Source organism: Theropithecus gelada, chromosome 16 (assembly GCF_003255815.1).
Source record: "Theropithecus gelada isolate Dixy chromosome 16, Tgel_1.0, whole genome shotgun sequence".
Lineage (NCBI taxonomy): Eukaryota > Metazoa > Chordata > Mammalia > Primates > Cercopithecidae > Theropithecus > Theropithecus gelada.
In genome coordinates this window covers 18,361,981-18,386,517 of record NC_037684.1, presented here as the reverse complement: position 1 = coordinate 18,386,517, position 24,537 = coordinate 18,361,981, and the positions used below count along the sequence as shown (strand labels likewise).

General features: G+C 43.7%; 1 protein-coding gene across 3 annotated transcripts in view; it reads left to right on the top strand.

The window, feature by feature from the left end:
* The window catches only part of HLF (HLF, PAR bZIP transcription factor), a 59,835-nt gene extending 46,456 nt beyond the window's left edge, over window positions 1-13,379 (top strand). For all 3 annotated transcript variants that reach the window (XM_025363600.1, XM_025363603.1, XM_025363602.1), the window contains exons 3-4: window positions 3,796-4,016; window positions 8,973-13,379. In XM_025363600.1, the coding sequence (XP_025219385.1) occupies window positions 3,796-4,016; window positions 8,973-9,188 (437 nt within the window). In that variant the 3' untranslated portion in view covers window positions 9,189-13,379. The remainder of the gene's footprint in view (window positions 1-3,795; window positions 4,017-8,972) is intronic.
* Window positions 13,380-24,537: the final 11,158 nt, after the last annotated feature.

Below are 24,537 nucleotides of genomic sequence, written 5' to 3'. Positions count from 1 at the left end.
AGGCTGAGGCAGGAGAGTCGTTTGAACCGAGGAGGCAGAGGTTGCAGTGAGCCAAGGTTGCGCCACTACACTCCAGCCTGGGTGACAGAGCAAGACTCTGTCTCAACAAAACAAAACAAAACAAAACAATAGTAATAGTTGTGCATATCAGATTGGCAACATTTAAAAAGTCAAATTGTGGGACATGTGCATTCTTACAAATGGTGGTGCAAGTGTAAATATGACATTTTTTGGAGGACAGTTTGGCAGTAGGTTTTTAAAATGTTTTTTTTTTTTAAATTTTAGATTCAGTGGGTACGTGTGCAGGTTTGTTACATGAATATACTATGTGATGCTGAGATTTGGGCTTTGATTGAACCCTCCATGCAGATAGTGAACATAGTACCTAATAGATCATTTTCCAACCTTGCCCCACTCCCTCCACCTTTTTGGAACCCTCAGTGTCTATTGTTCCCAGCATTATGTCTGTGTTTGGCTCCTACTTACAAGTGAAAACATGCAGTATTTGGTTTTCTGTGTTAATTCATTTAGGATGACGGCCTCCAGCTGCATCTGTGTTGCTGCAGGGGACATGATTTGATTCTTTTTAATGGATACATAGTATTCCATGGTGTAGATGTATCACATTTTCTTTATCCAACCCACTGTAGGTGGCACCTAGGTTGATTCCGTGTCTTTGCTATTGTGAATAGCGCTGCGATGAACATGCGAATGCAGGTGTCTTTTTGGTTGAAGGATTTATGTTCCTTTGTGTGTAAACCCAGTAATGGGATTGCTGGGCCAAGTGGTAATTCTATTTTTAGTTCCTTGAGAACTCTCCAAACTGCTTTCCACAGGGGCTGAACTAATTTATATTCCCACCAACAGTATAAGAATGTTCCCTTTTCTCTGCAACCTCACCAACATCTGTTATTTTTTGACTTTTTAATAGCCATCCTGGCAGTATGTTTAAAAATAAAAAATGTACATGCCTTTCGTGTGAGCAGTCTCACTTCTAGAAATCACTTCTACAAAAATATATACCTAAAAATCCATCAGTTGAGGAATTATACATTGTTATATATCCAAACTATGGGATACTCTTGACCCTTTAAAAAGTAGTTTTATTTGTACTAACATTGGAAATTGCATTTGGTATATTGATAGATTTAAAAAGTAATTTAAGATATGTGGGTAGTATAATACCATTTGGGTTAAATCACTTATGTGTAAAAACCAACATATAAGAGGTTCACATCAAGATGTTAAGAGTGATCACCTCTGGGAAGACAGTGAGTGGGACTGGGGGGAAGAGGAGAGTAGCAAGAACCAGGACTTTTACTTTCTTGACGCTTTTCTGTATTTGTTGACATTTCGCAGTGAACATCTTTGATCATTTAAAAAATTAATCATGCATTCTTATATTGACAATTATACTAAAATTTTGAAAATCCCACAGGAGATAGAAAAAAATACCCCTTACTCGTGATGCTATTGACATTTTGAAATGAAAGGAAAAGATGAGTTTAGCTGAGTTAATTCAGCAGAAAATATAAATAAATAAGATGGCACTAAGGTATGTCTGGGGAGAAACAGGACCTGGTTTTGTTTCTCAGGTCCTTTGCCATTTGCTGTTTGATACTGAGGAAGCCACGTACCTCGTCTGTGGTCCAGTTAGGTTTCCTCCGCTCTGCAGGTAGGGCTGACCTACTTCCATTGGAGGAAAATCCTAGAGAGAAAGAATGCCAAGAAAGGTTCCACCTGAATGGGAAGTGTTATTGTTAGAATGTCCACGAATGAATGTCAGAGTCCAGCATCTCAGAGGCCACCATTAAATGAGGAGTACTCTTTGTAGAAGCTGAACTCTGAAGTATGCGTCATGGTGAGGAGTCAGGTGGGGATACATGAATAAAATGTAAAAGACCATGTGGTATGGTAGAGGAGGTTGTGTGTGTGTGTGTGTGTGTGTGTGTGTGTACAGCTTAAGAACATTTATAAAGCAATAAAGGAGAACATTTTGATACAGCATAATAAACAATATTGGAGTACTAAGGAGGATCTTGGAGCAATTAGATTTGGGAAGTATTAAGAGGTGTTTCATGATGATAGGAGATGGGTGCATATGCCTGTGTAAGTATGGGGAGGTGGGGACGTTGCAGTGATGGCACTGGGTAGCTTTGTTATTAAGTTCAAAGAGTTTCTAAAGGGAAAATGCAATCCCCATTTGAATCACATGTGGTTCATTTTCTGAGGTAATCTCAAGAGGCACAAGATCAAATCTAGCTTGACACCATCCAGTACAGAACTCAGCAGTCTCTAGAAGCTGGAGCTAAGCGACAGATTGGCTAATGAGAAATCTCCATCCTCTGCCAGTGCCTCAGGGCCCATCTCTTCCTCTTTGGCAAGCAGGATACAAAGAGAGCGCAAAGCAGAGTGGGGACCTAGAAGGTCACCCAGAGCATTCATTTTGCAAACTCCCCACCAGGCCTTTCCAGAAGGCAGATGAGCACAGTTTTACAGTTTTGCTAGAATGCAAGCCAGTGGCTTCATGCTTCAACCTGGGGTAGGTTTTAATGAAACCTAAAGAATACTTCACACATTGACCTACCATTGGCAGTGAGGAAGAGGAGGAGATGCGCCAAACACAGCTGAACTACGTCCTCTCATTTATTCATGGGGTGCGAGAGGAGCGATTGTAAAATTCAGATGAAAACTGGAAGTTAAAATTCAGAGCTCCCAGCATACACATTTGGGTCTGGTATGAAGTTCACTTTCACCAGTAAGACACATTGAGAAACACAAGAAATCCATTGTTCTGTGGATGTTCGTGCATTTCAGTGGTCTTGCCTATAGGACCCTCAAGTGGAAGTTAGATTGTCTCTATTTTGTTCTTTCTAATTTGTTAAATATTTCTTGAACTAATCCCCTTCTCACTATCTCCATTGCTACTGTCAATGTGTGCACTGTTTATCACAACAGCCTTGTATCTGATCAATCCGCAGCCGTGCCCCATGCAATCCGTTCATCATGCTGCCTGAGTCTTCCTTCCAAACATCAGCTGTTTGTCACTTCATTGCTCAGCATCCCTCAGTGACATTTGGATTTTTAAAAATTATATCCCCACTGCCCACCTTCTTGGCCACGTCTCTTGTGCTCGCACCTCTCCCTACTCCATGGTTTCTTCTGATTCAATGTGACAGCTACCCAAGACTTTATGTGGTTCTGCAAAAATGCAAACCTCTGTCTTGTCTTGGAGCCTAGAAAACCCTTTTTTTTTTTTTGACTAATTACTCTTTGTCTCAAGATGCAGCTGTACCAAGTGTCATCTCTAGGAAATGCTGCCTAACCTCCTTTGTGTTTCGTACCATTTCCTCACACTGTGGAAGCACGTGAGATTTACTTCCATCCCAACATCTACACTCTCCACTAACTGACTAGTTATTGATCTGTCTCCCTAACTCACCTGGAAAACACCCTTAAGGTGAAAAATCCGTAGTTCTGTTCATTGCATCTTGCAGAGTGCCTGGCAAATGTGTGATAGGAAAGAATGAACGTGTATCTTTAAATTGGGCTTCTCCCTCTCTAGTTTTTGAACATGTGTATGTGGGTTTCTGTTTTGCCTGATGTGACATGAGTCAAGTCATACTCAACCTGCTGTGTTCTCAGAAATGCAGTGAGGATGAGTAAGATAAATCATGTTAGGACCATATATAAGTGAGCTGAAGACTCTTACCACTCATCTCAGACCATCATTAAGTAGCTGCCTACTGGGACTCTCCAGGGTGTTCATGAATTAAAACTCCTGTGTTGTTCCAGGTCAGCTGTTGCCAGCAAACCGCAATACACCGAGTCCCATTGATCCTGACACCATCCAGGTCCCAGTGGGTTATGAACCAGACCCAGCAGATCTTGCCCTCTCCAGCATCCCTGGCCAGGAAATGTTTGACCCTCGCAAACGCAAGTTCTCTGAGGAAGAACTGAAGCCGCAGCCCATGATCAAGAAAGCTCGCAAAGTCTTCATCCCTGATGACCTGAAGGTAAATTGGAACTGGTAATCAGTCTTTGGGCAAATGGAGAGTGGTATCTGCAGACAAATTAAAAGGGTGACCCCAGGAAGATCCCAGAAGCTAGTGCATGAAGGATTTCTGATTTCTTTTCCTGTTTCTTGGCATGTGACTTCTAGGCAAGTTGTTTCCTGTCTGGGTATTTTTTGAAATACACTTTTATGTCTTGATGCTGAACAGAAACAAGGAGAAGTGGTAAAATGGATTTAAAGTCCACAATGGAGTGATTTTAAGCCCACAAAGGAAGCAAATGTGCTCTTGTCTGCATGCAAACCCATAAAAGTCTAATACAATCAAACCCCAAATCTTTCAAGGTTGGAAAGAGAAAGGAAATCATTTGAGAAGGGCATCTGAACCTCATCGCCCTCGAAGGGTTACCTTCCTTTTAGGGAATTTGTGATAATTTGGTGCTGCCATTTCCCTGTAGGCTGCGGGGAATAACAGCCAGAGACAGGTCCTTCCTCCATATTGCCAACCTTGGATGACCAGGGTCGGATTTTGTGAGGGAAACTGGTAATTCCCTGACACCATTTATATGTACTGTTCACTTTGTATCTTAAGTAATGATCACTTGAATATCTCACTGCTAAGTTAATTCTGAGTAGGTTTTCTCTGAAGTGTTGAAGGGACACATTATTTGTAAAGGGAAATAGATTTACCTTGGAAGTCAAATACAGCTTAAAAGAAAATTAACCAGACACACTTAATGATACCTTAGGATGAAAATTCTTTCCAAAATTATGCCATGTCTGCTAATGCCAAAAAAGAACCATTTCTTATTAACCATTGCTTAGAACTTTCATGCTTCTTTCCAATCATATGTGTACTAGAGATATGAGTATTACATAGTCAAGGCCTTGGAACCAGACATAATTAGCCCTTTTTTACTGTCTGCCCCCCATCTCTCAAACCTAACTAGGGTTCCTGTGTAGAGACACTCCTAGGCTGGGAAATAGGAATTTGAGACATCATCTGAACTGGCTTAGACCAGTTGTTCCTGCTTTACATATCTAGAAAAAATGCTGGAAGCAGAAGTACCTGGCCAATTTAAATCACTGCTGTCATCCACATTCCTGAGATTACCTTAATTGATGCAGAATAGGAAAACGTCAGGGCTGAAGGGGACCTTAGAGATTCATTTGTCTAAAGTTATCACCTTGCAGTTGAGAAAATACAGAAAATGGAAAGCTGAGGTCAGCAGATCACTACCTGTTAGAGGAAGGCTTAGCCTGGCTCCCAGGTTATGTAGCTTCACAAAAGATCACAGCAGCATGTTGGCCCTGACAAGGGCTATAACAGGGGCCCGTGGGTGACAAATCAGTGGCTGTCACCCTGAGAATCAAAAAAGGAAATCACATGGTAAAAACACCAGAAAATCTAAAGTAGTCAGGACATTGATGGTTAGACCGAGATGGGGTAAGAAAGGGGCACCATGGGCTCAGGTCTTGGGCAGTTAGGTACCTTATTTCAATGAGATGCCTTTCCTAGTCTTGTCTTCTTAGTGATCCAATTTTTTGTGTATTTTAAAGCCTCGTATCTTAAACTAAAGCCAGGGATCCTGTTCAACACGGATTTCCTCTTGAATGGAGGGTAGTTTGAAAGGATGCTGCTATGAGTGATAGATAGAACTTCTAGCTAGACCTTCACAAGGTCTCCACATTCACCAAAGAGCAAGATTAGTTAATAACCCAGGTAACCTTGGCAACAGGAGGCCAGGCAAAAACTATCTTTGCTGGAATTACACATATTGCTGCTGTCATGGTCAGGCCTGACCTTTTCACATAGCAGCGGGGGAATGGGCTGGCACATTGTCCTGCCCGGTGTCCTTGGATATTTTTTAGTTGTGGATGAAGTCTCAAGCTAAAGACCATGAGCTAATATAAAGCAGGAAGCAGAGCTGTAGCATGTTTCTCCTTCTGGCGAAAGGTCTGAGCTAAGGGTAGGTGGGGGAGAAGGTGTTTCTGGCCCCCAGCATTGGGCAAGGAAACCAATTGAATGAAACGGCCCCCACCAAAAATGATCTACCCTGCAGCTGCCTGAACTTCCTCTCTTGAGCCAGTCCTTAGGGTTAGCAGGCATGCCCTGGAGAATGAAGGGAGAATTGAGGTTGACATGCTGGGGTACCTAGCTGAAAATCCATTTAATCACCTGGATTTCTTGATGCTTTTAAGGGTCCATTCATTCACTCGATGAATATTTTCCAAATGCTAGTGTGTGCCAACCCTCTAACCCGGTATCAGGGGCTGGGAATACTGAGGTGAGCCAATACTGATACTGTTCCTGCTTTCATGGAACTTCTAGACTGGTGAGAAACAGGGAGTGTTGACCTGTTGGCTGCGGCAGGGCTAAGTGGGTCCCTTGTTGCATGGAGGTAACTGAGTAGCCAGATGGCATCAGCACCTGGGAGACAGAGGGAAAGGGGGCAGGGGATGGAGTGCCAAGTTTAGTTTATCAGCCCTGCTCAAAATCCCTCTTCCGCCTGCCCACAACCATTCTGCGATAACAAAGGGAGGCGAGCTGGTTTTTCTAGTCCAGGACACTCCTTTTGTCATTCCTGCCTTCTGTATCCTCTTCTTGACCCGGTTCCCAGCTCCCCTCCCTCCCACCTGAAAGGTTTGTTTTGCATTCCGCACCTTGGCTGGCTCATCTGCATGTGTGGACAGGTGAGGCTGGGAAACGAAAGCACTTTAGAAGTGAGAAGAGCACTAATAAGTTAGAGAGAAGTTGGTTGTTACCCTGAAGTCAGCTGGTGACTCCCTGGGCTTTAAGACCTGGTCAGAATTGTCTTAGACCACACCAAGCCTGTGGCCTATGGTGTGACCTCCTCATTCCTCCCCCATCACATACATGCAGTTTCTACAGTGTTCCAGGGGCTCGTTCTTATGTACTCCTTCGCTTCCTGGGCTGCTGTTCCCCTGTGTGCAGACTCTGATACATCCTAAATCAAGTCCTCTTTTGAATGTTCTTGGAAACCACACTCCCGGGCACATTGTTGGGTATAGATTTACTGATACTGTGAAGGGAGTAGAACCCAGGCTTCCATCAAAACACAAATAACTTCCGTCAGAACTGGAGGCTTCACCACTGTTGTTAATATGCCTTTGGGCCCCCTCACCACCATGACGTCATGGACTCTCCTGGCCCCTCCCAGCCTCTCCCCTGCCTCCAGCTCCCCTGCTCGCTTTCAGAAGCACAGACAACAAATATGGCCAACAGCCGTTGCACACCTGCCCTAGCTTGCTTACCCAGGTATTCTTCAAAGAGCAGCCGCCTCCCTCTACCCAGAAGAATTCTGGTATCATCTATTATGAAAATTGTTTTTTTTTTTTTACCCTGTTACATATAGTTATGAAGTATATAAAAAGCTGGGGGTGCTTTATTTAAGATGATAGTACTGGTTTGTGGATGGCAGATAGGAGGTATCTACACAGTTCCTATCCCACATTTTCTGTATTTGTGCAGGGCAAATGCCTGTTGAGGGTAATGGGCAGTTTTGGGGGTGGACCGCTGACCTTAGACTTTCCTTGCAGCCTTGGCCCCAACCCATGTGACCTCCCCCAATGCCAGCTGCCCCTTGGAATTCTGAGGGGGCAAACACTGGCCTGATCCACTTATTCTGGGTGTCATGTAACTGCAGGTAGTAGAATTGCTAGGACTGAGGGATTTGCTGTTGCAAATTGTTGAAAAAGGGGAGTTGTAAAATTCACCGGGTGGCACCATCAATGAATTGGGACGATCTAAAAGAAGATCCCTGTTTCTGAGTCTTCTTAAGAAGTTTTCCTTTCTGTCAGGGAGGCAGCAGCGGGGGTGGAGGGCAGGAAAGGAGGGATTGTTTTTTCACTGACCACAGTAAAATATTACTCAGGCTAATTAAGGCCCGGAGAACAGTTAAACAGGAAATTAGAGTAAATTATGTAAATTGTGGCCGCCAATATGAGTACATTGATTAGTGGCAGGTTGAAGGCTTTTTTTTCATTTCTATTTTTAATTACCAAAGTGTATGTATCCATTATATGATACTGTAATGGTTCAGAATAATATAAAAGGTAGAAAGTCTTACCTCTTCCCTTTGCTTCTGCCAATCCCCCTTCTAGAGGCCCTGCTTTTATAGATTAGTATAAATCGTTCTGCGCCTCTTTCTATGGATATGTTATATGATTTTTAATCAGACTGGGATGAGACCATACATATTTGTGTGTAAACTGTCATTGTTTCCACCCACATAGTCACACAGTGGCATATCAAGAACATCTTTCTGGTGCAGGTGGGTCATTGTTTGTAACAGCTGCCAAGTATTCCTCTGTATGACTCTATCATAACATGGTTATTAAATCTCCGAGGCGCAGTTTTTCCTCATTTTTTCTACTGCACATAATGCTGCAGTGAACAGTGTATGCTTGTGTGTATATGCACATGTATGAAGATTGCTACAGGACAAAATCCCGGAGGTGGAGTTGCTAGATCAATAGTATATGCGTTTAAATAGTTGATAGATACTGCCAAATTGCCTTCTAAAATTTTTGCGCCAACTCATACCCAAAAAAGCATATGAGTGCCCATGGAGGAAAAGGGTTCTTAAAATAAAATGTTAAGCAGGGAGAGTCAAGAAAGTTGGAAGGTCATTTAAGGGTGAGGTGAGCCACCTGCTTTCCATTCAGCCTCTGATCTCTGCTTCATTGAGCACACCTCTGCTGGGCAAAGAGTAGGAGCCTGTTGGGACAGATTAGTGGGTCCTTGCTCCAGGAAGGAAGTGTGGCTCGTGGGCCACGCTCTCAGACATGCAGAAACTGTCAAGGAAGGAGACACAAGCTAAGAAACCCGGGTTGGCGCCTCTGCACAGTCCTGGAGCCTGCCCGTGCCCTGGCTGGCACTGGACTTTGCTGAAATCTAATATCTTGTTTTTTTTTCCCTTCTGTAACTAATGAGCAGGATGACAAGTACTGGGCAAGGCGCAGAAAGAACAACATGGCAGCCAAGCGCTCCCGCGACGCCCGGAGGCTGAAGGAGAACCAGATCGCCATCCGGGCCTCGTTCCTGGAGAAGGAGAACTCGGCCCTCCGCCAGGAGGTGGCTGACTTGAGGAAGGAGCTGGGCAAATGCAAGAACATACTTGCCAAGTATGAGGCCAGGCACGGGCCCCTGTAGGATGGCATTTTTGCAGGCTGGCTTTGGAATAGATGGACGGTTTGTTTCCTGTCTGATAGCACCACACCCAAACCAACCTTTCTGACATCAGCACTTTACCAGAGGCATAAACACAACTGGCTCCCATTTTGGTGTGCATCTGTGTGTGTGTGCGTGTATATGTGCTTGTGCTTATGCGTGTGGTCAGCGGTATGTGCGTGTGCGTGTTCCTTTGCTCTTGCCATTTTAAGATAGCCCTCTCATCGTCTTTTAGTTCCAACAAAGAAAGGTGCCATGTTTTTACTAGACTGAGGAGCCCTCTCGCGGGTCTCCCATCCCCTCCCTCCTTCACTCCTGCCTGTTCAGCGTTGCTTCATGTTCGAGCTTACCTACTCTTCCAGGACTCTCTGCTTGGATTCACTAAAAAGGGCCCTGGTAAAATAGTGGATCTCAGTTTTTTTAAGAGTACAAGCTCTTGTTTCTGTTTAGTCCATAAGTTACCATGCTAATGAGGTGCACACAATAACTTAGCACTACACCGCAGCTCTAGTCCTTCACAGGTTGCTTTTCTCTGACTTTCAGTTTTGGTGATAATCGTCTTCAAATGAAAGTGCTGTTTAGATTTATTAGATCCCATATTTACTTCCCGCTATCTACTAAGTTTCCTTTTCATTCTACCAACCCCAGATAAGTAAGAGTACTATTAATAGAACACAGAGTGTGTTTTTGCACTGTCTGTACCTAAAGCAATAATCCTATTGTACGCTAGAGCATGCTGCCTGAGTATTACTAGTGGACGTAGGATATTTTCCCTACCTAAGAATTTCACTGTCTTTTAAAACACAAAAAGTAAAGTAATGCATTTGAGCATGGCCAGACTATTCCCTAGGACAAGGAAGCAGAGGGAAATGGGAGGTCTAAGGATGAGGGGTTAATTTATCAGTACACGAGCCAAAAACTGCGTCTTGGATTAGCCTTTGACATTGATGTGTTCGGTTTTGTTGTTTCCCTTCCCTGACACGCTGCGTCGCCCCCCGATTTTCTAGTTAACTTTTTCCATATCCCTCTTGATATTCAAAACAGTTACTTAAGATTCAGTTTTCCCATTTTTTGGTAATATATATATTTTTGTGAATTATACTTTGCTGTTTTTAAAAAGAAAATCAGTTGATTAAGTTAATAAGTTGATGTTTTCTAAGGCCCTTTTTCCCAGTGGTGTCCTTTTTGAATGCCTCATAAATTAATGATTCTGAAGCTTATGTTTCTTATTCTCTGTTTGCTTTTGAACGTATGTGCTCTTATAAAGTGGACTTCTGAAAAATGAATGTAAAAGACACTGGTGTATCTCAGAAGGGGATGGTGTTGTCACAAACTGTGGTTAATCCAATCAATTTAAATGTTTACTATAGACCAAAAGGAGAGATTATTAAATCGTTTAATGTTTATACAGAGTAATTATAGGAAGTTCTTTTTTGTACAGTATTTTTCAGATATAAATACTGACAATGTATTTTGGAAGACATATATTATATATAGAAAAGAGGAGAGGAAAACTATTCCATGTTTTAAAATTATATAGCAAAGATATATATTCACCAATGTTGTACAGAGAAGAAGCGCTTGGGGGTTTTTGAAGTCTTTAATATTTTAAGCCCTATCACTGACACATCAGCACGTTTTCTGATTTACATTAAAATTGTATGACAGTATCGAGGCTTGTGATGACGAATCCTGCTCTAAAATACACAAGGAGCTTTCTTGTTTCTTATTAGGCCTCAGAAAGAAGTCAGTTAACGTCACCCAAAAGCACAAAATGGATTTTAGTCAAATATTTATTGGATGATACAGTGTTTTTTAGGAAAAGCATCTGCCACAAAAATGTTCACTTCGAAATTCTGAGTTCCTGGAATGGCACGTTGCTACCAGTGCCCCAGACAGTTCTGTTCTACCCTGCGGGCCCGCACGTTTTATGAGGTCGATATCGGTGCTATGTGTTTGGTTTATAATTTGATAGATGTTTGACTTTAAAGACGATTGTTCTTTTGTTTCATTAAGTTGTAAAATGTCAAGAAATTCTGCTGTTACGACAAAGAAACATTTTATGCTAGATTAAAATATCCTTTCATCAATGGGATTTTCTAGTTTCCTGCCTTCAGAATATCTAATTCTTTAATGATCTGGTGGTCTTCCTGTCAGTCCATCAGCAATGCTTCTCTCATAGTGTCGTAGACTTGGGAAACCCAACCAGTAGGATATTTCCACTAGGTGTTCATTTTGCCACAAGCTATAGATAACAGCAAGAGGTGGGGGTGTAGCAGAATTGCAGTACAGTTGGAGTTGCAATACATTGTTCAGGTGAATAATAAAATCAAAAACCTTTGCAATCTTAAGCAGAGCTAAATAAAAGATATCAATATGAGACACAAGTGGACGTAGAGTTGGCCTTTTTACAGGCAAAGAGGCGAATTGTAGAATTGTTAGATGGCAATAGTCATTAAAAACAAAGAAACATGATGTCTTTAAGTGGAGAATTGTGGAAGGATTGCAACATGAACCATCCAAATTTATGGCCATATCAAATGGTAGCTGAAAAAACTATATTTGAGCACTGGTCTTTCTTGGAATTAGATGTTTATCTCAAATGAGCATCTGAAATGTTTTCTGCAGAAAAAAATAAAAAGATTCTAATCAAATGTATTCTCTTGTGTGCCAGGAGAGGTTTCAGAAACCTACCTCGTCTTAAACATTTAAACAGTTTGGAGTCTGTACAGGTGCCTTATATGTAAGTCATTGTCACGATACACACACACGAACACTCCCTCTGGACTGGCTGCCTCTCCATCCGGGGCAGTTAACTAGCAAACAAGGTGGATCTGCTCCATGAAGCGGGGGGCTCATGGCTTGACTCTGAGTGATTTGGGTCAACCAGGGTCAGACACATGTCTGCACACTGCAGCTATTATGAGAGTCCCTTTGTCATTTTTCACCTTTTCATCCTAAGCATCTTTCAGAGATTAATTATTTGGCCATTAACAGTGAATCCAAATCATATCACACTGACATCATCTAGAGATGATTTGGAAGGAGCAGCTTAGGACCTCATGATGAGGTCACATTGTTGTTTCTTTTGACTAGACTTGGCAAAGAGAGGCAAACATTGACCAGCCTATCTTTCTGCTGGTGCTGCCTTAAGGAGGTAGTTAGTGGAGGGGAGGGCTGTAAATCATTACTTCTTTCTCTTCAGAAAGTGGCCACTTGGAACCACTCAACTATCACATTATTGGCAAGACTGTGATAGGCCTTTTGTCTTCAAATACTACAGGCCTCCATGGACCCATCCCTCGAAGCAGAAGGACCCTTTGTTTGAGGAGAATACAGATGGGATTCCACAGTGGGGTGGGTGGGAACCTGTACTAGATAACCCAGAGGTTCCTTCTAACCCACTGGTTTGGTGGGGAACTCACAGTAATTCCAAATGTACATTCGAAGGTCTAGGGTCTGTTTTCAGAAGAAGCAAGAAGAATTATCAGTGGCACCTTCCCCACTGTCCCAGGGTAAAACAATAGACATTCTGTGAAATGCAAAGCTATACTTTGGTTTTTCTAGTAGTTTATCTCATTTTACCCTAATCTTCCTTTAAGGAAAACTTAATCTTTATCACAGTTAATTAGAGCGATCCCAAGGCAGGGGACCGGGCCTGCTTGCCTGTGTGTGATGGCAGTTGGAGATCTGGATTTAGCACCAGGGTCTCGGCACCCTGCAGATGTCTGAGACTAAGTGTTCTGCCGTCCAGGTGGCGATCACCTGCTTCTAGGTACTCCCACTGGCAAGGCCAAGGTCTCCTCCAGGTTTTTTCTGCAATTATTAATGTCATTTAAAAAATGAGCAAAGCCTTATCCGAATCGGATATAGCAACTAAAGTCAATACATTTTGCAGGAGGCCAAGTGTAAGTGTGCGTGTGTGCGTGTGTGTGTGTGTGTGTGTGAATAAGTCGACATAAAGTCTTTAATTTTAAGCACCTTACCAAACATAACGATAATCCATTATCCTTTTGGCAACACCACAAAGATTGCATCTGTTAAACAGGTACAAGTTGACATGAGGTTAGTTTAATTGTACACCATGATATTGGTGGTATTTATGCTGTTAAGTCCAAACCTTTATCTGTCTGTTATTCTTAATGTTGAATAAACTTTGAATTTTTTCCTTTCTTTCATGTATTTTTATTAACAGTTGGCTAGCAATGGTATTCTGTTCTCACCTCAGTAGCAAAGAGACCATTTATAGATTATTACCTAGATAATAAAATGATAATACTATATAATTAGTAATAAATTAACATTTATTGGGTAGTTATGTGCCAGACACTGTGCTAAACACTTAGATGGAGTATTTTATTCCATATTAGCTCTATGAGGTAGGGACAATTATTACCCCCATTTACAGAAGACAAAATTGAAAGGAGAGTTAAGTAGCTTACGTAATGTTACAGAGGTAAAAGTGGCTGAGATGAATTCTGATCCCTGGAATGAGCATCATTTAGAGGGGTGGTTCCCAAAAGCCAGTCCACAGACTGTCTCGTTCTCTAATATATAGAAAATAATTCAGCAAACATCTAGGAGTATAAATCCAGGGATTCTCAATCAGTAGTTCTTGGATGGGGCCCGGAAATCTGAATTTTTAAAGTGATCCCAGCCAACTCCCATGTGCAGCCAAATAATTGGTGTCAAGGATTTATAGACTTGGCTCATAATTCAAGTTCATGACCCTTGGGGGATCCATGCAGAAGCTTCAGAGATTCCATAATTATCTGAAATTGTATGCAACTTTTTTGTGTATAAACACATTTATTTTGCTGTAGAGAAGACTTGTCGCTTTTTTTTTTTTTTTTTTTTTTTTTTTTTTTTTTTTACTTCCCTGAAGGAACCTGTGATGCAAGGGGGAGTAAAACCCCCGATTCCTATAAGAAGGCTGACGCGGAGCAGTGGTTCTCAGCCACGAAGGCCATAGATTCACCTGGGGAGCTCAAAACCGGCTGCGTGGGGCTGCAGCCCAGGCCAAGAAACTCAGCATCTCTGGCATAGTGAGAAGGGGACTCTGTGTTGAGGAGTAGAATTCTGGATTCAAATCTGTCACCTAGTGGGTATGCGACCTTGAGCAGCTTCTAAACAGTTTCGAATGTAAATCTCATCTGTAAAATGAAGGTATACTCACTTCTGAGGGTAGTGGGGGGAACTAATGACAACAAATGAATTGTCTCTGGCACATCCGAGGCCTTCAATAGATAACTGCATGGGGCCCACGGGAGTAGAATGTATGCCTTGAGCATTTTTCCTATTCAATATTTCAGACCATTTGTTCCTTCAAAGAGAACAGAAAACCATTCCCCTGCTCACATGCTGGAGCAGGATGGCTGATGGTGTGAGAACGGATGGTACACCATTAGAAATGTTCTTTCATAGTATGACTTCATCAATAGTTCATAGACTAGCACCAGCTTTGTGCACAAGGTCGATGGGCATCTCTTACTTGGTGGCAATCTCCAGTTAAAATTGAGTGGTTACAAGTTAGGTTCAGCTCTATTTTCACCCATCAAACACCTTTCACCTTTTTGTTGTTGAGGTGGCGTCTCACTCTGTCACCAGACTGGAGTGCACTGGTGTGATCTCGGCTCACTGCAACCTCTGCCTCCTGGATTCAAACGACTCTCCTGCCTCAGCCTCCCGAGTAGCTGGGACTACAGGTGTGTGCCACCACGCCCAGCTAAGTTTTGTGTTTTTAGTAGAGGCAGGGTTTCACCATGTTGGCCAGGATGGTCTCCATCTCTTGACCTCGTGATCCGCCCACCTCAGCCTCATAAAGTGCTGGGATTAGAGGTGTGAGCCACCGCACCCAGCCCACCTGTCACCTTTCTCAGAGGAATAAGAATAGTGACCTTAGCTTAAGATTCTTCTGGGGCAACCGATTTTATATTTGGCATCTTCAAATCTTTTGGAGGAAATGACTTCCTGCCTGGAGAGCATTTGGACTCCGTAATGGCAAGAATTGATACAAAGCCAAGCTGCATAGACTCCCAGTCATACACAAGTCCTCAGTCCCTGGGGGACCATCACATGCTGCATGTAGGATGGCTCTTCCATGCACGCTTAAACATAACACACCACCCAATCAAGCCCCTCTCTTCAAAGCATACAAATTCAACTTCCTCATTGAAAATCATTGGCCTAGAAGTCTCTTCAGACATCTTCAGCTAGGAACCGGGTGAGAATTATTGAAATCTTGTCTTTGTGGTCAGAAGATGGCTTCTTGGTAATAAATCAAAAAGACCCTTTAGAGGAGATAGGACTAGTCAAAGGTGGCAAGCATCCTCCGCCTCTCTGGGTTTTGAGTCAGGGAGGACTTGGATCCAAAGTCCCTGTCTCTAACTTCTTTTTATCCTGCAAAGCCTGGCACGATGCCTGGAAACGGTACAGAGAGATAACAGTTATTGAGTCCTAAACCTGTGCCTTCCACATCTCATTTAATCCTCACACTACAAAACAGGTACTATTATTATGCCGGTTTTGCAGATAAAGAAATAGGCTTATGGAAATTAGGTAATCAGCATTTTTTTTTTTTTTTTTTTTTTTTTTTTTTTTTTTTTGTGTTGGAGTCTCGCTCTGTTGCCCAGACTGGAGTGCAGTGGCCGGATCTCAGCTCGCTGCAAGCTCCGCCTCCGGGGCTTATGCCATTCTCCTGCCTCAGCCTCCCAAGTAGCTGGGACTACAGGTGCCCGCCACCTCGCCCAGCTAGTTTTTTGTATTTTTTTAGTAGAGACGGCGGTTTCACCGTTTTAGCCAGGATGGTCTCAATCTCCTGACCTTGTGATCTGCCCGTCTTGGCCTCCCAAAGTGCTGGATTACAGGCATGAGCCACCGCGCCCGGCCAGTAATCAGCATTTTAACCCAGACCAAAGCCTGACTCCAGAGTTTGACAGGGGTGGGAAACATCAGGAGTTGACCAAACTTCTTTATTCACCTTCTGGACATGCAACTAGACCACTTTTTCCAGGCTCCCTTGCCTCTAGTATGACCATTCAACTGAATTCTGTCCAAAGGAACATAAGCAGAAGTAACCCCAGGTGTCACTTCCATGAAAGGCCCATAAACAGTGCCACCTGATCCCCTCTCTCTCCTTTTTTCTGGCTCCTGGAGAAGATGGAGACTAAGAAGGACGGGACCCTGATCCTGAGTGTATGGCAAACACACCTGACAGCAACTGCTTAAGCATACTCTGAGAATGACCCTGTAGGGCAGACACAGCGGAATATGTGCTCAGAGTTCCAAGCTCAGGAATCTGGGAGTGGCCAGCCTGGAGGTTCATTTTTTATCTATGATGAACATCTGAACCCCCAGCCTGTCCCAAGGACCACGAGCCATACAGGGGATCAAAGCCCTTTGTTTTGGGTTAAATGAAGGTTGTCAGGTGGAGATTGTTAAGGGGAGGGTGCGAAGTGGAAATGCTATATTATAAACTACATGCTATTTGCAAGTGGTTGTGGTTCTCCTGTCTGGCCCACTGCCACTGGACCATCCCTGTGTGTAAATTTCCTCTGATAATAATTTATGTCTCATTTGGTAGCTCTGGGTTTCTTCTTCTGCCTCTCAAACATGGTACCTTGCTTGTTGAGATTAATAGGGGTCTGGCATGACACTGAGTCATCAAACTGTAACACAAGGGAGGAAAAAGCTTCCCTGTATTAAACCATTGAGATACTGGGGTTGCTTGTTGCATGGCCTAACTGCTGTTTAGCCTAACGCTAATATGAGAACCTTCTTCTGAAGCCCAGTGTCCTTAATTTGAGGTCTTGACATCTTTGCCAGGTTCCCAACTGCAACCTAGGCTCATCACCCCTCACATACATGACTTTGAGGTTTTTCCACCTTCTGGACAGACCTCCCACCCTGGTTAGGCTAAGCCTGCTGGGTTGGACCTTCAGAACATCACTGCCTACCTCTTCCCTCCATTTATCCTGCATTTGAACACTGTCCAGAATTGTTCAGTTGCTCTCAGGGTGTATTAGTCCATTTTCATGCTGCTATGAAGAAATACCTGAGACTAGGTCATGTATAAAGAAAAAGAGGTTTGATGGACTCACAGTTCCACATGGCTGGGGAGGCCTCACAATCCTAGTGGAAGGTGAAGGAGGAGTAAAGGCACATCTTACATGGCAGCAGGCAAGAGAGAGCATGTGTAGGGGAACTGCCCTTTATAAAACTATCAGATCTTGTGATACTTATTCACTATCACAAGAACAGCATGGGAAAAACCTGCCCCCATGATTCAGTTACCTCCCACCAGGTCCCTCCCATGACATGGGATTGTGAAAGCTACAATTCAAGATGAGATTTGGGTGGGGACACAGCCAAACCATATCACAGGGGAACTAGCCTCTACTTCCAGATCAGCTTTTCTACTCATTATACTCTCCTGAGTCCAAATTCTCTCCCTGGCCACTCGTGCCCCCTTCATCCCCAGCCCCAGTTATTCAGATACTCACTTCAAGATGAGGCCTACCATTTTTTAGAGCACTGGTCTTTCAGTTTTTTTGTTCACATGCTCCCTAAAATTCTCTTTAACCCATGCATCCACATTGCACATTATAAAGTTGACAACTAAAATTTTTTTATCACAAGTTTAAATAGTTGCAAAGGATGTAATAGCTGCTCTAAGTACTGGCATTTAAAAATAAGCTACTTCATGACTCTTTTTAATATATCTGATGAACTATTAAAACCCTAGTGATTTAATACCAACCAACATCCATTTGAAAAGTAGAGTTGGAATTTGTATACCACTTTTTTTATTGAAATCATTATTTACATTCTGTTTCCTCACTGAGTTTGTTTCTTATGTAATATATTTTTATGCCTGAAAGTCTTATATTGCCCCCCATCATATTTCTCAGTCGTAAAACAACAGCTGTAGACTGAGATTCTTATTATTTTCAGAGAAAATAAAACAAGGCTCATAAAGCAAAAATTTTTTTTCTTTAGGTATGACTTATGGTTACCTTCATTACTAGCATATGCATGATCAAAACCACATCTATGGTAAATTTTTAAATAATTATTATCCATGAAAAACAAAACTTTAACAGAACTACAAATCTAGGAAGATGGATGGGAGTGGTGCTGGATAACAGATAAAGAAAAAGACTTCACAGACAACAAACTTCCTTGTTGTCCCTTTGTCTGTTGCCCCGGACATTTTTATGCCTGGAACTGGAGCCCAGAGCTAGAGTAAGGTTTAGGATAGGTAGGAAGTATGCCTATGTTTTGTAAAACGAGGGGAAATGTGATTGCAAAAGGAGAAGAAAGGAAAAAAACCAACCAGCATGAGGCCTCATCAGCAACCACTATCTCAGGTAGGTCAATCTTAAGAAAAAATACATATAGAATTTGAGGACCTAGAAATTCCCTTAGGATTTGCCTATGCAAACATATCCCTTCGATATACTTTATGCACCACTAGATGTGTGTCCTGCTGGCTTGAGGCAGGGCGTTAGAGTGGGGCTGATGGAGGTGAAAGAGCAGAAGGGTTATTTGGCCAGTTCTAACATTTTTGAAGGGGCTCAAATTAGAATGTTTGATTTGTTTCCAAGTGAATATACATATTCCTAAAGATAGAATAACAACTTTTTTTGTAACTTTCTTCTGGCATTTCTATATCTTTTGAAATGTCTCTTATAGCCCCTAAAATAGAATTGACCCCATGCCTCCCATAAGCTCTGATGGGGCACAGGATGAGAGTCCCCAGAAAGAAGGTGATGGTTGAGGTGAGTGAATATGAGCCGGATCTTGTCAGGAAGAGATGGAAAGGGATATCCCAGGTGGCAGCACAGAGGTAAGAGAAGAGAACAGAACACTCCTACAGGCAACAGCATGGTTGGTGCAAAGGGTATAAGATGAGTGGTAAAAAATGAGGTATGACCAGACCATGAATTTCCTTGCATGCTGCTCTAAGACCTTTGGACTTTAGCCTGACCAGGAGAATGACATGAGCAGGTGTCTATGTTAGAAAGATTATACTGGCAATTATGAGGAAGACGGATTGCACAGAATTAGGAAGAGTGAGGGAGATTCCTACTTTAGTCTCTGAGTAAGTCTCTAGGGATGAGGTGGATGCATAGATTCAAGAGCTATCTAGGAAGGTTGAGCCTGCAGGGGTTAGTAGAAGGAGTCAAGGACAGCTCTAAGTTCCATGATCTCAGTCGATCCATGGTTCACTGTCAGGGATGCGCATAAAGATCCTCTCAGGAGTTTGCAAAAACACTCATGCCTGTCACCACCCTGCAACTTGTTGAATTTGCAGATTCTGGTGTGGAACGCCAGCCCATTTTCCTTAGAAAGCTCTCTAGGTTCATTCTACTCTGCACTCTCTGGTTGAGAGGAATATGGGTCAGGAATTGTAGCTTTCATCTTTCCATTAAAGAAACCAAAGTTCAAAGAGTTCTGAAATCAGAATTCCTGGAGCAAAGCATGTAACTAGGGAAACGGTAATGCCAGGATTTGAACCCAAGTTATTTGAACTCCAAGCCCCTTCCTGTTCTAGATGTGCTGATCTTTGCCTGCCTGCCCACTCCTGCTTCCTGTTTGACCACCTGTCCTATATATTCCTGAGTGTGGCTGATGTGTTTATAATTTGAGCACTACCTCCATCCACGGCTGCCTGACTAGGAGGGACACCTGGGCCCAGAGGAGCCACTCCACTGCATCAACTGAAGTCTAAGATAGTGGCTCTCAAACTTTACTGCTCATTAGAATCACCTGGGAAACTTTAACAATGCGAATCCCAGGTCATACTTGCATTCAACTGAGTCAAAATGGGAGGGGTGGGAATGGGGTAGGGGTGGAACTCAGGCATAGTTTAAAGTTTTTTTCCCAGGTGATTACACTTGGAGCTTGTGAACTCATGATCAAAGTTCTTCTCCAAAAGTGGTCCACAAATTAGCAACATCAGCATCAACTGGAAGCTTTTCAGGAGCGTAGCCTCTTTGGTCCTGTCTTAGACTCCTGAATCACAATCTCTAGTTTAACAAGATCTCCAGATGATTCCTATGCACACTGAAGATTGCAAAGTTCTCCCCTAAACAACACAGAGTACAGGGGCTCACGCCTGTAATCCCAGCACTTTGGGAGGCGAAGGCGGTTAGACCACCTGAGGTCATCAGAAGTTCAAGACCAGCCTGGTCAACATGGTGAAACCCCCGTCTCTACTAAATATACAAAAATTAGCTGAGTGTGGTGGCAGGCGCCTGTAATCCCAGCTACTTGGGAGGCTGAGGCAGGAGAATCACTTGAACCCAGGAGGTGGAGGTTGCAGTGAGCCGAGATCACGCCATTGTGTGGCCTGGGCAACAAGAACAAAACTTGGTCTCAAAAAAATACAAAAAATTAGCTGGGCGTGGTGGCGGGTGCTTGTAATCCCAGCTACTTGGGAGACTGAGGCAGGAGAATCCCTTGAACCCAGGAGGCGGAGGTTGCAGTGAGCCGAGACTGCTCCATTGCACTCCAGCCTGGGGAACAAGAGCAAAACATTGTCTCAAGCCGAGGCGGGCAGATCACGAGGTCAGGAGATCGAGACCATCCTGGCTAACATGGTGAAACCCCGTCTCTACTAAAAATACAAAAAATTAGCCAGGCACGGTGGCAGGCGCTTGTAGTCCCAGCTACTCGGGAGGCTGAGGCAGGAGAATGGCGTGAACTCGGGAGGCGGAGCTTGCAGTGAGCCGAGATCGCGCCACTGCACTCCAGCCTGGGCCACAGAGTGAGACTCTGCCTCAAAAAAACAAAACAAAACAAACAAACAAACAAAAACACCACCACCAAAAATCACAGAGGGACAAAATGAGTCAGTGGAGGAGTGAATAGCAGGTTAGTACATGTCTTTGCAATCCTTCAAAGTCCTTGGATTTCCTTGATTCTTGCCCTTCCTGATTAACTGTTGCGCTTCCCTTGAATTCTGAACAATATCTAGCATTATAATTACCCTCTCCGCCCCACCTTTTTTTAAGGCTAGTTTGAGTAGGCTTCTATCTCTTGCAACTTGGGAGGAGCCGCACTGTCAGTGTTCTCTGAAGTTGTATGCATGTTCACTTGAGGCCTTCTTCCCTTACTAGTCAAATGTTCCTAGAAGGTCATATGCCAATTAAATGCCACCATTTTGCCTCTTAGTGCACATGCTCAAGCCCACTCGCCCAACTCCTGAGATTGCATAGAGAAGTTGCTCGTCACCAGTTTCAGATGTTTTTATCTATTGGGAGACTGGCCTTTTCCTTGTGCTGGCTGAGGTCAATTATTATTTTAAAGAGACAGTTTAACAACTGCCTGACCAACACCTGATGGTCGCCTGACATTCCTGGTGGTCGGGGCGGCGGGGTGGGGGGTCCTCTTCTGCCCTGCTCATGTCTCACTAATTACCTACTGTAACACAACCACAAGTACCACAACATACTTGCTTTTTAAATTTCCTTCTGTTTGAATCAACCAACGTGCCTTGCAGAATCCTTCGTCAGTGGAGAGGGAAAGTGAGGTCATCACTGATTATTTGGTGCATGGCCTCAAAAGAGTTTCTCCTGAATGACATTTTGGACAAAGCTTGCCAGAGATGGGCAGCATTTGAAGAAGTTCAATCACCATCTTCCTTTCCAAGCTGGGCTTGAAGATGTAGCGTGAGAAACACACAGGCTTTGGAGTTGAATTAAAACTGGGTTCGAACCCTGTCTCTGGCGTCCATTTATTTCAGAAACAGGTATTTATGGAGCGTCCACTATGGAGAAGTCCTTTTTAGCTGGTAACGTTATATTTAATCTTTCCGAACCTCACAGTCATTAGTGCCATCTTCATATTATTTGACTCGGCAAGATAACAAATATGAAGCATCTGGAGGCCTGGAACAGTAAACATTCAACAAGAATGAGTTTCTTCCTTTGTACTGCCCAATCCCCTCTCTTCTCCCTGGACCTTGCAGGAGATGGACAAGGAGCCTCTTGAAGGAAGTGGCTCAGGATTAGTGTTCTCTCTCTGACCTTTGAAAATTAAATGAATAACACAAGGGACATGAGAAAACTAATGACACCATTTGAGACATTTGTCCCTTGTAGGCTAGATTTACTTGTAAGGTTTCTATCCTAACCTACTAGAGGCAGAGGATGGATTAAGAAAGGAGACTTAGAGAATCTCTCATCTACTATCCTATTTCAAGATGAGAAGTCAAATAGTTGATGTTGGAGACTGGATTCTATCCTAGGTTTGCAAACTTCCCATCTGATGCTCGTGCCATGACATCAATCTTACCCCTAGCAATCCTCATCACATCTTTATCGTCCGTCCCCAAGGTAAATTGATAGTGCAAGCATCATGGACGTTTGTCCCGCATGATCACCACTCATTTCCAAAAGCCACCCCAAATTTGCACACACTCAAGTAAAACCAGGATCCTTGCTTTGCTATCATGGCTTCCAATTCCTGTGGCGGCACCTTCTACCCCTTAAATAGACCACAGCTCTTGAGTTAATTCTCTGTAGAAATTCTGAAGCCACTACTGAAAATGAGTCCCAGGGTATAAAAGACTGGAAGGCAGTGCCCGTTAGTTGACCCCACATCCACAGCCAATTGAGGATTCTGTGATTTTCCTTGGAAGTAGATACAATAGACTCCAGCATGAGTCACAAGGCCCAGCTCTAATCCAGGTTTCTTCCCCAGTCATCATTTCTGTCCCTCCTCTTCCCAGCATCCTGTGACCTTGGAAGAGAGTGAGAGGAAGAAAAGAAAAAGGAGGGTCCCTCATGAACTTTGCCTGTGAAGAGGATGCACTCAGGGAAGGAAAAATGATTCCTGCCCATGGGATCAGGATTCCACCACGTCTGAACACCGTTGTACAGTTTAACAGTCCCTCATCTGTTTTTCATTTTGGCCCTTTCAGCAACCCTGTGAGGGACTCAGGCTACAATAAACAAGGAGACAGATTTGGTGATGGCAAACCTTACCCAGGGTCAGAGGGGAGCCGGGAGGTCCGTGCTGCTGAGTGTTTCGACATCCCAAATCCCCAAGGGAGTATGGGCTGGGAAGACCTCTTGTGTGCCACCTCAACCCCCTGCAAATATACCCCAATGTCCTCAGCTATAATTAATTAATTTTGAATACACGGAAAGAAGTAAATGCCTCTGACAGTTCGCTGGCTCCCCAGCCTGCCTCCTGGTGCTCCTCCGCCCACTCCCTGTGATTTGGGAGGGAGAAGCCAGGGCTCAGTTTATTCCATCTGAGATAGGGCTGTCTTTCCTAAAACGAGCCTCCCCCACCTGTAACCTCATTCTCCTCTTGCTAACTTTTCTGTTCATAGCTTTGAAGCCAAAAAATGAGTGTGCTTTGACAGGCTTTCTGTGCCTGTCCTGCGATGCCCCTCCCTGTCTCCAGCCCATCCGCCTCTTCCCTGGGCAGCATTGCAGAAACTCCTTCACCCTGCTCTCAGGCCCCAACCCCCCTGCTGCCTCCCCAGAACTACAGAGGGAAGCTGACACAAGAAAGCCTTCATGAAAAGGAACCCTTAAAAGACCAAAGTGCCTTTCTTTTCTTTTGAATGAAGATGAATCTCGGAAATAGAGGAAACATCATTTGAAAGAGGAGACACAGGGGAGGCGTCCCCCAGCCTCAAGGTTGTCAGTGGGAACCTTGGATTTGAGCTATTTGTGTACCGAGCTGGTCGTTCTCCCTCTCTCAATCTTTCATTCTTTTTCTCTCTCGCTCGCTCTCTCCCTCTTTTTCTCCTCCCCCCTCCTTCGCTCCCTCCCCTCCCCTCGTTCTCCCTCTCTCTCCCTTCCCCTCATCTCTCATTCTGTCTCCATCTCTGTCATTGTTTCTCTCACTGTCTCTACCTTACTCCTCCACTCCCTCCCTCCTTTTCTGTCTCTCTCCCCCTCCATTTCCCGCCCCCCCCGCTCTATCTCCCTCCTTCTCTCTCTGTCTCTCCCTCTTTCCTCTGCTCCTTCCCTTCTTACTTTTCTCCCCTGTGTGCAGCGGTGGTGGAGGAGGGGGTGTGAATGGGTGCACGTGGATGGGAGGTGGAAATGACTATAGGCAAAGTAGGGATGAAGATTTGAGGGCCCAGGCAGGTAGATGAAAACAGAAAAAGCCCAGACAGGACCCTAGTAGTCCTGGCCCCCTGACCGTGACCTTGTAACCATGCCACAGTTGTGATACCCATTCACTAAAGTGTCTATGCGAGCAAGAAGCCCATTACCCATTCTCAGAAACCTTCCCCAAGGCACTGTAAGGATCACAAGATAATGTTTGGGTCAGAGGATGCTTTTGATATATTCCATCTGGTGAA